The sequence below is a fragment of the Myotis daubentonii genome, chromosome 9, assembly GCF_963259705.1.
Source record: "Myotis daubentonii chromosome 9, mMyoDau2.1, whole genome shotgun sequence".
In the NCBI taxonomy this organism is placed as follows: Eukaryota; Metazoa; Chordata; class Mammalia; order Chiroptera; family Vespertilionidae; genus Myotis; species Myotis daubentonii.
In genome coordinates this window covers 80,497,698-80,514,314 of record NC_081848.1, presented here as the reverse complement: position 1 = coordinate 80,514,314, position 16,617 = coordinate 80,497,698, and the positions used below count along the sequence as shown (strand labels likewise).

Below are 16,617 nucleotides of genomic sequence, written 5' to 3'. Positions count from 1 at the left end.
TGGACACTGCAAAGGTGCCAGCAACCGCCGCCCCCCCCCCCGCCCCCCCCAACACACACAGGCCCCAGAAACAAGGGTCAAACAAAATCAAGGAAATCAAATCTTTAATGTATGGAAAAATCAATGCCAGTGGGGGCCAGGGGTCACCGGACCAGGTGGAAGGTCAGCCAGTATATGATGAGGGGCTGGAAGGCTGCAGCTCCCAGAGTCAGGTAGAGCTGGAGACGCTGCCGGGGGGCCGGGGCCCCCATGCTGTCGGGGCCCAGGGCTGCTGTTCGCAAAGAGCGCACCTGGAAGAAAGGAGAGCTGCAGCTGACTGGGGCGGAGGAGGGCTCATCCCCAGCTCCAGCCTGGGGAGGACGCGCAGGGGGCAGCCCAGACTCACGATGAAGTACATGAGTGCAGACGACGTCCAGGCCAGCGCCACGTAGTAGCCATCGCTGCCAAAGAGCAGCCCCGTGAGCACACTGAGGATCATCCTGCAAGGCCAGGGTGGGGAGCAGGCTGGAGACCCTCACAGGGGTCCAGGCCTGAGACTGGCCCCACCAGCCAGGGCCCAGAGCCCAACGTAAACCCCACCCACCACCACCCAGGACTTTTCACCCCCTGTCTGTCCCCACAGGGACCTAGACTCAGACTGAATCCTGAAGGCCCAGGACTCAGCCAGGACCTGGATCTGAGACCTCCCTCACTGCCCCAGCTCCAGCCCCTTCTCCCCTGTGCTCCCATGGTGACTGACTGTCCATTCCCCACCTGACAACACTACACGTTCCTGAAGCGACTGCTGGAAACAGTCTCTCTAGTAGAGGAGACAGAGGCGGAGAGGGGCAGAGGCACGTCCAGGGTCACTGTTCCAGGCTACGGCTATGCAGGCCAGGAACCCAGGGCCCAGAGCCCTCCCCAAGGCCAGCCTCCCGCTGGGCTCCCAGGTGCTCACCCAACATATTTGTAGCCGCTGTAGGCCAACAGGTGGAAGGTGCTCAGGTCACTGCGAACGGTGGCCAGGTAGACGCCCAGGAGCAGGGCCAGCACCTCCAGCACAACCCACACCAGAGCTGTGCTTGCACACAGGCCCAGCACCTCTGGGGAGAACCTGTGGCCAGGGGGGCGAGGGGCAGGTGTGAGACTGGGGGCTGGGAGTGGGCTTGGGACCTGGCACAGATCCCCTAGGCTGCTGTGGAGAGCAGGAATGGGGAGGGGGCTGGCACTGACCTTTTCTGAATGCCCAGTGCCATCCCAGCCAGCAATACATAGGTGATGAAGGCCATTGCTGCCAAGAGCCAGAGAGATGCCATCAGCCTGGTTTCCTCAACCAGAGCCCTCCCCAGCTAGGCATTTGAGGCCACTGACACCCTTACCTCCCCCTCATACTCCTTCCCTGCACATCCCAACTTGACAACTGTCACACTCAACCCATGCCCCCCGTGTAAATGCCACCTGATCCTTTTCTCAGGACCACCAAGCCACCTGCCTCTCTGTCCCTGTGCTAGGAAACTCACCAAAGTTTCCTGCTGTGTCTCAGAAACATCACTGGTCAAGGCTATTGCTCATCCTTGACCCACAGGCAGGGGTCAAACTGATCTCAGGAGAAACTATAGGACCAAAGTGCAGGCTGGATGGACTGACCAGGCTGTCCCTGGGTACAGGCCATGGGGATGACCTCACTGCAGCCAGTTCTAAGTCTGGACATTGGTGCCAGCTACAGCACTGGCCACCCTGCCCAGGTAGAGCTCCACGTTTAACTGTTTTCCCGAAAGCTCAGAGCCAGTGGGAGCCGGGCTTTCACAGCTTTACTAGTAACTCATCGGTCCTGTCCTCTGCCCGCCTGAAGCACCAGAACTGATGTGTCCACCAGAGGGCAGTGTTTGGGATCAGGAAACCAGCTCTACCACCTGCAAGATATTCAAGTCTCTGAGCTTGGCTTCTCCGTGTAACATGAGAGTGGGTGGTCCCGAGAGGGAAACGGAATGAAGGACGGAAGAAGAACCCATGTCCCTCCTCGAGCCCTGGGCTGGCCGGCTGGCCGGGGCACGCTCACAGATCAGAGGAGTCAGATGTGTAGTCTGCCAGCCACAGCCAAGTGGGCAGCCTGACCTGTGCCGTGTGGACGGGCAGTTTGGGACCTGAGAAGGGAGGGGACTTTTGAGCAGGCCTCGGGGGCAGTAATAATGATGATATCAGCTACTCGTTACGGGATGCTTCCTACGGGCCAGGCGCTGTGCTGAGTGCACACCACCTCACCGAGCCTCCAGCACACGCCTTTGCGGGAGGCACTGTTGTTACTTTGTTTTACAGGAGAGTGAGAGTAGCCAGGAGGAGGTCTAAATCCAAGGCTCCAGGCTGGGGAGGCACACAGTCCGAGTCAGGAGGCAGGAAGGTGTCACAGGGGTGTCCCCCGAGGTCGCTGAAGGCATACCCAGGAAGCTCCTTCCTGGCCACCCCGCTGTCTCCCTGGTATTGCGTGACTGCCACACACGAAAGCCCCAAGAGCAGACGCTGAATCAACACATGACTCTCTCCTCGTTGGTGCCGCAAGACACAAGTCCCCTCACATCCCCCCGCCCAGGTCAAGACTCACTGGGAATATAGAGGTCAGGGGCGTTGAGGTCTTGTCGCGGGGGCAGAGGGACATCACGACTGTACTGCACTTCCCAATTCTGGCAATGGCAGCGGCAGCCCAGTCGAGAGGAAAAGACAGGAGAGGAAAGAAGGGGTTGAGGTGCGGGGGCCAGACTGCGGAGCAGGAGGAGGGAGGCAAGGGGGCCTGCCAGCTCACCTGGTGTGTGTAGGGGAAGACCAGGAGCCCTAGCTTCTTGGCCACATAGGCTGTGTCCACAGCGAAAAAGTACTTGAGTTTGTTGACAGACACAAAGCGGTGCAGCTGGGAGGGAAGAGAGAGGAGGCTGTGGGCACAGGGCACCCGGACCTCGGGGTGCTCTTCCGTGTGCTCCTTCCCCGAGGGGTGCTGGGCGGGTCAGGTGGGATTGCGTGATGCCCCAGCCTTGGCCAGAGATCCTGCCACCCTTGCCCTGGGGGAGCACCACACCTCCTTGTGCACAATGTCCTTCCCATGGGATGCGATGGAACTGCCATAGGCCATAGCCACGTTGGCCACTGGGTCCCCAAGCAAGTGGTTGACATTGAAGGCCACGTCGGCTCCTGGGGCTGGGTATCCCCCTGGCTGGATGGAGTAACCACCGCTTGTGTCATCGAAGAGGGGAGGGGGGTCCGGGGCGGCCCGGGTCCTGTGCTTGGAGCCTGTGGGTTTGTAGGTAGCAGAGGAGGTGTCAGGAGTACCCAGCATGAGCCCAAACCGCCATCCCTTCCCCAGGGGTTCTTCTCAGAGGCGCTAAATGTGGGCAAAGAAAGAGCTGGGGCAGTGCCTGGACGCGGCTGCCCACCGCGGGGTTCCCGGGGGCCTTCTCAAGGGAAGTGATCTCCGAACAGCCTGGGACAGTGAGAAGCTTGCTAGGCGGAGAAGACAATGGCAAGGGCATCTCCAAATGAAAAAGGTGGGAAAGGCGACGGCTGGGCACCCGAAGGCCCCGGGCAATGGTCGGGGACCCAGCAGGGTCATGACAGGGAAAGGCAGTTCCGGAGGCGGCCCCGTTCGTGCCCGGGTCCGGCACGGGGATCCCAGCTGTGCCGTCACTGCCCCATCGCAAGATCGGCCGAGAGGGCGAAGTCCAGGACGCGTTGTCGAGTGGAGCTGGGCAGGGACCCTAACGACACCCGCCACCCCGGGCAGCGGTCAGGCCGCCCCTTCCCTCGGGGTGAGAGGGCCGTGCCGCCGACCCTCCGGAGGCAGGTCGGGCCGCGCCCCGCCCGCCGCACGCACCGTGAGCTCCGTAGCCGGAGTGATAAGCCATGGCCGCGACGCTCGCTCTCCCGGAGGGCCCGCTGCGCTGCCTCGTGGGCACGAATACTAATGAGGCAGCTGCTCCGCTCCCGGAGCCCCGACCGGAGTTAGAGAGCAGCCCGACACGTCCCCGGGCTGTGCGACCGCAGCCGCCATGTCGGCAGCGTCATCGCGAGCCACCTGCCATTGGCCCTTCGGCGGCGGCGGCCCGTCCCTCCCCTCCTCCAATTGGCTGCTGCCAATCCGTCGCCGAAGCGGATTCGGCAGCGGCCAACTTCCGGGAGGGGCGGAAAGCGGAGCAATTCGAGGTGCTCTCGGATTGGATAGTGGATTTGCAGGTTCGGCCGGAGCAGCCAATAGGCAAGTTGCTGTAGAAGGGTGTTGAGAGTTACTTCCGCGCTTGCGCAGTGGGCACTTGATGCTAGTCTTGCCACGACTACACCTGGCGGACACCCGGCGTAGACCGGCTGCGGCCGGGGTCCGGGAACGGATTTCCACTCGCCGCACCTACTCCAGGAGGGAAGGGCGATGGGGCTCTGGCCAAGCCCCGCCCTCTGGTCTTTGGCCCCTCGCTCTCATACTCGTTTTCCTCCCCCGTCCCCCACACCCCCAGAGTCCTGGCGTGGAGCCCGGGCTGCCTGGGAGGTGTTGGTAGGAGGCCGGACTGGGCAGTGACAGCACAGCCCAGCGAGCCGGAGATGCCGACTCCTCCTCCAGCCTCCCACCCCTTTTTCTGCGCGGGTGCTGTCCGTCGTCGGGTGCTGAAATGGTCTACTGCCACTGACGCCATCCTGCAGACCCCGGCCAGGGGCCTGCTGCTGGGAGGTCCTGGGCTCTCGATCCACACCAACACCATTACACAGATTGAAAAACTGAGGTCCCGAGATTGGATGGTATAGTTGGGACAGGATCCTGACCAGGCCTGTTCTGTGGTACAGCCTGTTTGGGGATGGAGATGTGCTGCTGTTGAAACACCTGAGTCACTGCTGGCCCTGCGGTCATCTCGAAGTGAGACCCCCCCACTCCCAAGCCTCACTCGTGATCCCCGGGCCTCCTTTCTCCCCACCCAGTTTCTGAGCACTCAGCCTCCCCCGAGACAGTCCTCAGGCACCACTTTCTAGAGAGCAAGATCGGGTCCTTAGTGACTTCCCTCTAGTTAGCTTCCCAGTGTCTGGTTACACCCGGTGACTTTCCGGCCCACGTGGTCCAATCTCAGTGCCTTTGCCCCAAAGTCCCCTCCACCTGGGATGCCCTTCTCCTCATATCCACTTGTCCAAAGTCTAGCTATCCTTTAAGGTCAGTTCTACTTGTGCCTCTCAGAGAGACAAAGGGAAGAGAGGCCTAACCTGGCTTGGGGTGGAGACTGAAGGTCAAGTTCTAGGTTCCCTTTGGCTGCACCAGTTTGCCCTGCATGTAACTTCCATGAGGACAGGGCTGGTGTCTTCTCCACTCCTGCCCTTGTCTTCACTGTGCCGAGCACAGTGCTTGCATATAGAAGACACCCAATAACCATCGGTGTCAATAAATAAATAATGAATGGATAGAACCCAGGGTCAGTCCTTCCTTCTCTCTACCCTTGCAGTGACCTCAGCTTTAAACGGGCAGGGGTGTTGAACCGAATGGCCTTTGAATTGCCCTTTGCGGGGGCGGGGGGGGGGGGGATGACAAAACAAACCCTGCCTGCATTGCAGCTCCCTCTGTCCCACCCACCGACTGTCTAGCTTGGGGGCTAGGCCCAGATCCAGGGACAGGCGTGAAGGTCTGAGGCCCCTGAGGACCAGGGAGCAGCGCTGGAGCGACAGGGACCTGGGAGGAGCCCCCCATGCAGCACGGGTGCCACCCCCTGAACCGTGTGGTGGATGTTTGTGCTTTGATGGACTCTAGCGCCCTTCCATCTGCATCGCTCCGGTGGGGAAAGTGAGGCTGCGGATGCAGAGCGCCCACCCAAGGTCACACAGCCGAGCGTCTTGAGTCAGCCTGCGGAGTGGAACCCAAGCCTCTGTCCAGCTAATCGGGCGCTACCTCTGTCTCGGCTGGAACTGCCCCCTCCTACAGGCGAGGCTTCCCGGCTGGGGTCTGGGTGGACTCGGCCTGCGCCTGCTCCTCAGCAGTAGACACCCACCTTCGCAGTTCTCCTTCCTCATTTCACCGCGGGGGTCGGGGAGCGGGAGAAACTCCCCCGGAGAGCCAAGACTCGCCCAGGATCACCCCCGCCAGCGCGGCAGGAGGGGGACCCAGGCGTCGGTCCACCCAGCCTGGGCTTCTTGGGGGCTGGGGCAGCACCCGCGGTACCAGGCTCTGCTGGCGGCGCCGCCGGTGCCGTGGGGGCGGGGTCAGCGGAGGGCGGGGCGCCGGGCACCGAGGCCGCCAACGCCGCCGCCGCCGCCGCTGCCACCGCGCGCTCGGGCGAACTCGGTGCACTCCCTCCGCGGCCGCCGAGCCGAGCGGACGCCCTCCGGGGCGAGCGGCAGCCCTCCGTGCTCCCCTATCATGCCCGGGGCCCGGGCCCTGGTCGCCCAAGCAGCCAGGACACCATGCCCGAGGGCGGCGGTGGCGATGGCGGGGAGGTGCCTGAACTCATCACGGACGGCGAGCCGCTGCGGGAGGAGGTATGGGCTCTGAGTGGTGGGGAGCCGGAGCCGGGTCGGAGCGGGGAACGGGGGGCAAGGGAAGGGGCGGATCCCGGGACAGAGGCTGAGGTGGGAAGTCCTGAGCCCCTGCGGACAATGACGTCATTGGGGTAGCCTGCTCCCTGCGAGGGGTCGGGGCCTAGGGACCCGCGTGGGTGCAGGGGTGGGGCATCTGGGAAGGGATGTGGGGGGGCGATTCCCGCCTCCTCGTCCCCTGTTCCAGCTTCCCCCTCCTGTGACGTCAGCGCCTGGTCCCTCAGGTCCCCATTCCGCAGCGCTGCCCTCACCCCCAAGGCCCAGGGGTCAGGCCCCCAGCCCGTCCTGGCTGCTCACGAGGTGCCAGGCAGAGCCTGCAATGCAGCAGCAGTAGCAGGGACTTGGGGGCAGGGGGGAGGGGGTGGGGTGTAGGGAAAAAGGTAGGGAGGAGGCCTCGGGTACCCCTGCCTCCTCACCCTGCTGTGAGGGCCTAGGTCTATCCTGCTGGCTGGGACCCCCAGGATGGCTCCTCTTCAGCGCTGGCTGGGGTGTGGGGCCCAGGGTGGGGGGTGGGGTGATAAGTGGTGAGCGGGTCTGTGTGTGTATGTGGGTGAATGCAGTGTGCTTGTAGGTGTGTGAATGCTGGTCCATACTCCCCACACCTTGGGTGGGACATATGGACCCTAAAGTCAGGTGAGGTGTGATGGCCGCTAGGCCTGGGTAAAGTGGTCATGTGTGAGTGCATGTGCGTATCTTCTTGTGAGAGTCTCTCCTGTAGAGTCAGTCTGTGGGTGTGGGTGTCAGATTGCAGAAGGGGGTGGGGGTGGAGAATGTACTGTGGCCACGTGAGGGCCTGGTGTGTTCCTGGACTGCAGTGAATGTGTAACATGTATATGCATGCGTGTGCCCTGTGGTGTATGTGTGCATGTGTGCCTGCACACCATGTTGTGGTGTGGGGATAGGGGTTGTGCCCTGGGCACAGGTGAGGATCTGGTGTGTCTTGGATGAACAGGCCGCATACACACCTGCGGTGGGTGGGTCTGGGATGAATGTGTGGGTGGGATGTGTGCATGAGTGGGTGTGTGCATCGCTGGCCCTGCGGGTCAGGGTGGTGGTGTGCACCTGTGGGGGCTGATGCAGGGGGAGGGCAGGCCCTGGGCTGGGATGGGAGTGGTTCCTTTCCCCTTGGGCCTCTCAAGGCCTGCTGGGTTGGAGTGGGAGAGGTGGCCTATTAACTCCACCTCTGCTGTTTCCACCAGACCACCTCTCCCCTTTCCCGTTTTCCCCTCCTCTCCCGACGGCCTCCTCTTTCTCTCTCCATAGGCACCTTGGGGATGAGGTGAATGACAGGCTGGCAGCCCTGCCAGGAAGGGTGGGCCAAACCTTCTGGGCCGGGGAGTGGCCCCTGCAGCCCAGCAGCTGTGTCCCACCCCCTCCTTCAGCACAGATGGGGAGTGGAGGCCGGCACTCCATCTGCTCCCCCCAGACTCACACCTCCCCGTTCCCAGCTCTTCCTCTTTCCGGTTTCCTTAAAAGCCTGGCCCAAGTCTCCTGCTGTCCCTAGTGGAACCAAAGGACGGGAGGGAGTCTCAGGATGACAGTAATAATATTCATTCCCACGGCCAGACCCTGTGCTGAGCTCTTCACACATATGATCTCATTGAATCTTCTCAACAACCCCAGTGCACAGATGAGGAAATTGAGGTGCAGAGAGCATGAGGGACCTGCCCAGGTCATACAGTGAGTGGTGGAGCCAGCACGGGGTCCCCGGCAGTCGGCTCCAAAGCCCATGCTCTTTGCCCAGAGGGCCCCTGCCACCCTGGCCTCCCACCCCACCAGGTCTGGGAACTGAGGCCCAGAGAGGGCAGGGATATGACCACACCGCAAGTTTGGGGCAGAACTCACTTTTCTCAATGGCCAGTTAGAGGGTGCTTCCTTCTCTTGGCAGAGATGGGTCGTTTTGTCCTAGATGCCCTTGACTGAGAACTAACCCCGCCCAGCGCAGATAGGCCTGGGTTTGAGTCCTGCAGCCCTACCGTGTGTTAGCTAGAAGGGTGAGAGGCCTGGAGTTTGTTATTCAACCGCTCAGAGCCTCGGTTTCCTCATCTGTAGAGTGGGCAGCACAGCACCACCCCCTCCACTGCGCCTGCGTGGAGTGGCAGGCGCCAGTGACAGCCGCCCTGACGTGGCCTCCCTCTCTGCCCGCCCTGCAGCAGCGGCCCCTGAAACAGTCCCTGGGAAGCTCCCTGTGCCGCGAGTCCCACTGGAAGTGCCTGCTCCTCACGCTGCTCATCCACTCCTGTGGCGCCGTGGTGGCCTGGTGTCGCCTGGCTACGGTGCCGCGGCTGGTCCTGGGGCCCGAGGCGGCCCTGGCCCGCGGGGCCGGGGCCCCGCCGCCCACCTACCCGGCCAGCCCCTGCTCGGATGGCTACCTGTACATCCCGCTGGCCTTCGTCTCCCTGCTCTACCTCCTCTACCTGGCCGAGTGCTGGCACTGTCACATGCGCGCGTGCCAGGCGCCGCGCACCGACGCGCACACGGTGCTGGCGCTGATCCGCCGGCTGCAGCAGGCGCCGCCCTGCGTCTGGTGGAAGGCCACCAGCTACCACTACGTGCGCCGCACCCGCCAGATCACCCGCTACCGCAACGGCGACGCCTACACCACCACGCAGGTCTACCACGAGCGCGCCGACAGCCGCACGGCGCGCGCCGAGTTCGACTACTCGGCGCACGGGGTGCGCGACGTGTCCAAGGAGCTGGTGGGGCTGGCGGAGCACGCGGCCACGCGCCTGCGCTTCACCAAGTGCTTCAGCTTCGGCAGCGCCGAGGCCGAGGCCTCGTACCTCACGCAGCGGGCCCGCTTCTTCGGCGCCAACGAGGGCCTGGACGACTACCTGGAGGCCCGCGAGGGCATGCACCTGAAGGACGTGGACTTCCGCGACTGCCTGCTGGTGTTCGCCGACCCGCGCCGCCCGCCCTGGTACGCGCGCGCCTGGGTCTTCTGGCTCGTGTCGGCCGCCACGCTGTCCTGGCCGCTGCGCGTGGTGGCGGCCTGCGGGACGGCGCACGTGCACTACCAGGTGGAGAAGCTGTTCGGCGCCGGCTCGCCCGCGCCCGGCGCGCTGCCCAGCGGGCCGCCCCTCTCCCGCGTGGCCACCGTGGACTTCACCGAGCTCGAGTGGCACATCTGCTCCAACCGGCAGCTGGTGCCCAGCTACTCGGAGGCCGTGGTCATGGGGGCCGGCGCGGGCGCCTACCTCCGCGGCTGCCAGCGCTGCCGCCGCTCCGTCAGCAGCAACTCGCTGCCCCCGGCCCGGCCCGGCGGGCCCCGCCTGCCTTTCAGCCGCAGCCGCCTCTCGCTGGGAGCCGGGGGCCGGGCCACGCCCGGGGTCTTCCGGAGCCTGAGTGGGGGGCCGCTGGGGCGCCGCGGGGACGACACCGAGCCCCTGGAAAGCCCCCCGAGCTATGAGGACGCCCTCTACTTCCCGGTGCTCATTGTCCACGGGGACAGCGGCTGCCAGGGGGACGGGCAGGGGGCGTTCTGAGACCCCTTGGCCCCAAAGCGGCCCCGCCCCCGCCCCGCCCAGGGCCTCCAGGCCTGAGTGACTCCCAAACAGACCAACACGCAGTGACCCCGGGGCCTTTGCGGGCTCCACGGAGCTGAGTCTACGCACTGTCCCAGCATGGCTCCTGCCCGCCACCACCGCGTCCCACCCCCTGCGATGGCAGACGATCTGTCTTGGGAGTCGTTCTGTCTGGGCAGGGGAGGAAGTTTCCAGAAAGCTGAAATGGGGGCGTCCTGGGGAACAGCTGTGGCCTGCAGCACAGGGCTCCTGCGGGGCCTCCCTGCGTGGCTGCGGCCACACTTGGAGCCCTAGAGCCACGCAGAGCACGCATTGGTGGTTTGGGGCCATGCCCAGCTGGGCTGACATCCATGAAGCTGAAGAGCTGGTTACGATAGCACCACGGCCTTGGCCCTACAGCCCACCCAAGGTCCCCATCCTCCACCCCTGACAGCGCCCTCCTGCCCTCTGGCCTCTTGGGGCCAGTCCCTGACAGACCCTGCAGCACAGCCCCTCTCCCGGGAGCCTGGTTCTTAGAGCACAGCCTTGCCCCACCCTACCCCCCAGTTTCCCTGGTGTACTCACCCACATCCAGCAGCCCTATAACCAAGGCTTCTTCTCAGGGCCTTGAACCACATTCCCTGGTCCCTGCTCTCCCCCCTCACCCCCCAAGCCCAGGTCTGCCTCTGTCAGCCACGCACACACCCTCTGGGCTTCTCTGCTCTTCATTTTCCTGGTGATCCACAGGGCCCAGGGCCACAGGGCATCCGAGGGGCCTCAGCCTGGCACAGCCTCCTGGACGATGCCCTTGTTCTTCTATGCTTCCCTGATCAGTAGGGCCTGGCCCAGGGGACACCGCCCCTCTCCCAGGGAGGAAAGAGTAGTCCCTTCCCTTCCAACTGGGGCTTCCACCCCCTCTCAGGGGCTGGTGGGGGAGGGAGGAGACAGCGAAGATGCAGATAAAATAAAAGGTATAAAATGGAAGGTCTCATGTGCATTCCTGAGCAGTGGGTCCAAGGCCACCACTACCAGGGCCCTGGGCCAGCCTGGGCTCTGGGAGGGGATGCAGGGTTGAGCTCCAGTGATCCCAGGAGCAGGGTAAGCTGAGAGGGAACCTCCCCGCCCAGCCCGGGGCCTCTGAGACTCAGGTTTGAGTGGCTCTGAGCAGCTGACTCAGTCCACTGGTATCTGGGTCACTCGTAAGGCGTGGTCCGCGTGGTCCAATGGTCCCTCTTGCAGTCCAGTGGGGCTTTCCATTCTGCTGCTGGGCGTGCTGAGGACTAAGGGAGTGGCGACTGACCCCCGGAGTGGTCTGTGGCTCGAGCTCAGTTCCTTGGGGGAGTGGGCACTGAGCTGGTTGGAGGACACAAAGCAGAAAGCAGCCAGCCCCAAAGCAGGGCTGGGGAACTGAAGACAGAACGGGGCTAAGGAAGAGCCTCGCCCACTGGTGGGGCTGGCGTGGTCCCTGGAAGTGGCATCTTCCTTCACACAGACAGCTGTGCGGCGTGTTTATGCTGCCAGGGTGCCAGGCTGAGAGGCACGTGTGGGTGGAATCCGGCCTGTGGGCCACTCCTCCAGCCGTGGCATGGCGCTGCATCCCCCCAAATGAGGGAACCTTTTTCTAACTCGTGCAAAGGTTCTGTAAGGGCTCGTGCTGGCCCTGGAAGGGTGCCGAGAATGGGAATGCAGAGGGTGCCCTGGGCAGTGGGACCCACCTGCATAAAGGCCTGGGTGCAGGCCCTGAGGCGAGGCGAGATGAGGAGGTAAAAGCAAAGGACAGTGGAAGAGTTGGCTGAGGCCTTCGACACCAGATCCCGGAATTTGTGCTTAACCTGGGACAACCTGGAGCCATGAAGACGGCTGAGCAGGGAAGTGATACGGTCAGGGCTGCATGTTCGGATTTTAGGCAAAAGTCTGGCTGCCCACTGGCCACGTGGAAAGGGTGGGGTTCGAGACCAGAGCGTGCCCTGTGCATTGGCTCACTGCCTCACTTCTTTGCGAGGGAAGTCAACTCTTTGTAAAGAAGCGATGTAGACGGGAAACTCTATGGCGCCCAAGCATTCAAGGAGGCTGAGAGGGCAGGGGTCAACGTACTGGCTCAGCTCCACCGCCTGGGGAAGATTTCCCTCTTCCGTTGCCTGCCCTCCCACCACAGCCACCTAGCCACTGCCCGTTCTCCTCTCCTCAAAAACAGAACCCCGTTCTCCTTCAGATGGCAGCGAGCCCAGCTAAAAGGTGGGCCCTTGTCCTACCCGGCTTGGCTCAGTGGATAGAGCGTCAGCTTCCAAACTGAAAGGTCCCAGGTTTGATTCTGGTCAAGGGCACATGCCCGGGTTGTGGGCACGATCCCCATTGGGGGACTTGCAGGAGGCAGCTGATCGATCATTCTCTCTCATCATGGATGTTTCTATCTCTCTCTCCCTCTTCCTTCCTCTCAGAAATCAATAAAAAAATATTTAAAAATAAAAAATAAAAGGTGGTCCCTTGCACCCTGCACAGCTGTATGTGTGCCAACATTTCTAGCCTTCCTTGCCCATATAGTGTGGCTTAATTTTAGCATATGAAATATAAACAGAATGTGTTGCAAGGGATTTCTAAGAATTCTGCATTCAGCGTGGAATGCGGATGTGATAGTTGGAACGCGAGCAGCTATCTTGGATCAGATGACCTTGAGCATTCTAGCCAAGTGCTGAGGCTAGCAGAACATAAACAATGTTCCCCCAATCGTAGTGGCTTAAAAAAAAATTAATAATCATTATTGTCTCTCCTTGTTCCTGTGGGTCAAGAATTCAGAGAAAGCACACAGGGCTGGCTTACCTCTGCTCCAAGATGTCTAGCGCCTCTGCCGAAAGACTGGAAAGCCAGGGCTGGGATCAGCCTCAGGCTCCTTCACTCACACATCTGGCGGCTGATGCTGGCTGAGGGCTGAGGGCCAAGGGCCTCTCTAGGGCTGGGGGCTGGGACACTCACAGAGGCCTCTCCACCTGGCTTGAGCTCCCTCATACATGGTGGCTGAGTTCCAAGGACAGGGGTGGGGGCCGTGTTGCCCTCCATGATCGAGCCTCAGAAGTCACACGCATCACTTCTGCCCCTTTCTATTGGCCGAGGTGGTTATGAAGTTCCAAGTAGTTTCAAGGAAAGGGATCATAAGACCCCACCTCTTACAATGTCAACATCACCCTGTAAGACGGGCATGTGGGATAGGAGACACACTAGTGGCATCTTCAACAACGCAATCGGTCACTGGGCCCAATGCCTTTCCTAACGGACCAGTGTCTGCAGAGTGCTCTGCAGAATGAATGCCAACCTTTTATGTTGCTGTTCCGAGGGGGAACGGTGCTGGTGTGTCAGAGGGGGGCCTAGTGGGGGTAGGGTGACCTGCTCTGGTCATATTTTGGGCGGGCTCTCTGTGGTAGATTAAATGGAGCCAAAAATTCTTTTTATTTGTTATTGATTTCAGAGGGGAAGGGAGAAGGAGAGAGAGATAGAAACATCAATGATCAGAATCATTGATTGGCTGCCTCTGGCACACCCTCCACTGGGGATTGAGCCTGCACCCCGACATGTGCCCTGACCGAGAATCAAATCCGTGACCTCCTGGTTCATAGGTCAACGCTCAGCCACTTGAGCCACACCAGCCGGGCAGGGCCACAAATTCTTTGCAGCGCCTTCCCTCCAGCCCTTTCCCCACTCTCTACATCTGGGCTGGCTTGAGACTTGCTGTGACCCACAGAATGTGGTGGGAGTGAGGCTGTGCAGCCGTGGGCTGGGCTGCAGCGGCCATGCAGCCTCCACGCAGCCTCCACCTGTGCTCCCCTGGCGCCTGAGACCAGCTGTGCAGATGGCCAGCCTCGCCTCCCGCCTGACCAGAGACCACACACGGCGGAACGGAGGCCCCCAGCCAAGATTCAGCATCAGCTTCCAGACGTGAGAGGGAGGCCATTTGGACTTGCCACAGAGGACTGGGGCCCCAGGAGTCACCCCAGGTGCAACTAGCAGACAAACCACCACGTTGATTTTTTTAAAAATATATATATTTTATTGATTTTTTACAGAGAGGAAGGGAGAGGGATAGAGAGGTAGAAACATCGATCAGCTGTCTCCTGCACACTCCCTACTGGGGATGTGCCTGCAACCCAGGTACATGCCCTTGACCGGAATCGAACCTGGGACCCTTCAGTCCGCAGGCCAATGCTCTATCCACTGAGCCAAACCAGTTGGGCTCACCATGTTGATTCTTACACAACTTGCTGACGTTCAGAACGGCAGCGAGAAATAAGAAATCCTTGTTTCACACTAAGTTTGGGGTGATTTGTTGTGTATATAATGCATAGCTGATGCAAGACCCTGGAGCCACGTCCACCTCACGCGGAGGGTCCCTGGGCCTGAGGCTGACTACATCTGCCCCAGGAGGAATGTCTGTCTCGAATCTCAGAGAGGCCGAAGTGCGCTAGCTTTCAGAAGCCGAGGTCATACTCCACAGGTCAGATGCATTTTTCCTCTCTTTGACCGCTGTTTTAAAACCTCATAAAATGAAACTGGCCAAAATAAAAATGCTAACTTCCTTTCGGTAGAGGAGCTTCAATTTAAGTGTTACAAAAGCACAATATGTTCTAAAAGACAGGAACAATGTGTTATAAAAGACTGCAATAGTATAAAGGCTAATACATTAATAAAGAGCAAGTTCAAACCTCTGAAAATCCTTATAAAACCAACCTATAATCATGAGGGAATTCAAGCAACAGGACATTTATGAAGCGAGGAGTCGGGGGCCCCTCTTGCACCGTTTGCTACTCGAAAGCAAGGGGCAGGGAGGGCTGGGTTTCCTGGGTGACGGTGGCAATGCTGGTAGTTTCTGGGATCCCCAGCCAAACTCTCTATCTTCAACCTGGACCTCTGCTTTGAGCTCTGGGCTCCCATTTACCTTCTCGAACAGTCTACTTGAGTAACCTCTGAACCTACAAACTACAGACCCGAAACAGCTTGTGGAGTTGCTGTCTCAATAAATCTTGAGATAATAGTGTCTCAATAAATCTTGGGATGAGTGAGCGAAGTGACTATTATTTTAGTGGGCAGGGGTTCCACTTGACCCCTTGCCCTGCCATAGCCCTTGTTCTCATGGGGATACAGGGCCCTGTGTGTGTCCAAAGTGTCCTAAGGGACGCACACAGGAGCCAGGCAAATAGGCTGTCCTCTGTAAGCAAGTTCTGCAGGGGAGCACCTGCTAGGGCAGAAAACAAAATCTACTGTTTTATTATTTGCTTATTAGTGAGAAAAACTGCCAGTTAAAAGCTGCCTGCCTCCCTGCCAGAGGGGCTCGGGGCTCAGTGGTTGAACATTGTCTCTTCCCTGCCCAGCCCTGCTTCCTCTCTCCGCATGTCCTAGGACGAGTATAAGAAAATAAAGTTGCCGCCACTTTAAACCCAGCTGGTGGGTCTGTAGTTGGGAGCCTTCCCCTCCTCCTCAAGAGACAAAAATTGCAGGCCCACGGCCCACGGAAAGCCAGATGGATACTCCCTCCTTGGGATGTAAATTCTAGGCAAAGGCTCAAAGATTCTGAGGATGGCTGGGGACTCGCGTCTGGCCGTGGCCTGATCACGCGGGTCCGGAGGCCCTGCTCCCACTTCCTAAGCTACCCCAGCTTCTGCTTGTTTCCAGGTGCGACTTTCAGCCCACAGTTACCCACAACTCCCAACATCCCCCCAAAGATTCCCTTTCGTTTGCTTGCAATCAAAGGACCCTGACTGGCTGGGCTCAAGGTGCCCCTGGGAGAAGAGCATCTGAGGCCTCCCGTCCTCTCAAGGTTTAAAGTGATTAAACAGCCCCGGTGACTGCAGACTGAGATCAGATGGCAGCTAAGAACCTCAAGGGCCCCTCAGGGTCTCGATGGTTCCAGGATGAAGGCGAAAGCTGGAAAGGCCGCCTGACTCAGCCCCTCGCGCCAGTGGGTGTAGCAGCCCCTTCGCCGCCTGGCCTCACGGCAGGCATGGCTGTTGTGTGACACCAGCAGCCGTGGCAGCTGGCCCAGCGGTTTGGACTGCAGCAGGAAGTGGCCATAACTTTCAAACGGCAGTTTCTCTCCCTAATAAACAAGCCAACAATAAAAAGTAGATGTTATCTTCTGTCCTACTGGGCGCTCCACGCGGGACCTGCTCCCTGTGGCTAGCAGGACTGCACGCCAACCTGCAACTGTTTTCCTGGTGCCTCAGTGTCGTCGGAGGAACGACGGCCCCAAATATGTCCACATTCTAATCCCCAGAACCTATGAATGTGTTATCTTACATGGAAAAGGGGACTTTGCAGATGTGATTAAAGTTAAGTGGCATATGCCCTTGACCAAAACCGAACCCGGGACCCTTCTGTCCCCAGACCGACGCTCTATTCACTGAGCCAAACCGGCGAAGCTCATTTTGATTTCAGTTTCCGTCCTGTCACCAGCCTCCATGAGATGAACCTGGCAGTGACGTGGAGAAGGGGGGAGGGGAGGGCCAGAGGCATTACCAATCCTACCTTCCTCGCAGTCCTCCAGGTGTCCTCTGTCAGGACCCTGGTGGCTAACAAGAGTCTTTGATGTCAGGCCCCACGCCCG

The 16,617-nt window shown here is 60.4% G+C and overlaps 2 protein-coding genes across 2 annotated transcripts; one reads left to right on the top strand and one right to left on the bottom strand.

Moving 5' to 3' along the window:
• Positions 1–87: 87 nt before the first annotated feature.
• On the bottom strand, positions 88–4,046 carry YIF1A (Yip1 interacting factor homolog A, membrane trafficking protein). The gene is made up of 8 exons (XM_059710012.1): positions 3,839–4,046; positions 3,047–3,258; positions 2,777–2,881; positions 2,579–2,657; positions 1,213–1,270; positions 938–1,093; positions 386–479; positions 88–290 (listed from the first exon to the last, which is right to left on the bottom strand). The coding sequence occupies exons 1-8, from the start codon at positions 3,867–3,869 to the stop codon at positions 144–146; spliced, it is 882 nt and encodes a 293-aa protein (XP_059565995.1). The 5' UTR covers positions 3,870–4,046; the 3' UTR covers positions 88–143.
• A 2,160-nt stretch (positions 4,047–6,206) lies between these two features.
• On the top strand, positions 6,207–11,012 carry TMEM151A (transmembrane protein 151A). Its single transcript, XM_059710011.1, has 2 exons — positions 6,207–6,468; positions 8,679–11,012. Exons 1-2 carry the CDS (start codon positions 6,394–6,396, stop codon positions 10,008–10,010), a joined length of 1,407 nt encoding a protein of 468 aa, XP_059565994.1. The 5' UTR covers positions 6,207–6,393; the 3' UTR covers positions 10,011–11,012.
• Positions 11,013–16,617: the final 5,605 nt, after the last annotated feature.

Bases quoted from the DNA above. Each gene is read 5' to 3' on its own strand.
- YIF1A (XM_059710012.1), bottom strand. From the start codon at position 3,869: ATGGCTTATCACTCCGGCTACGGAGCTCACG. The intron at 3,259-3,838 runs GTGCGTGCGGCG...ACAAACCCACAG, and splicing joins CTCCGGCTACGGAGCTCACG to GCTCCAAGCACAGGACCCGG. The intron at 1,271-2,578 runs GTGAGTCTTGAC...GGCTCTTGGCAG, and splicing joins CCCTGACCTCTATATTCCCA to CAATGGCCTTCATCACCTAT.
- TMEM151A (XM_059710011.1), top strand. From the start codon at position 6,394: ATGCCCGAGGGCGGCGGTGGCGATGGCGGGGAGGTGCCTGAACTCATC. The intron at 6,469-8,678 runs GTATGGGCTCTG...CCCGCCCTGCAG, and splicing joins GCGAGCCGCTGCGGGAGGAG to CAGCGGCCCCTGAAACAGTC.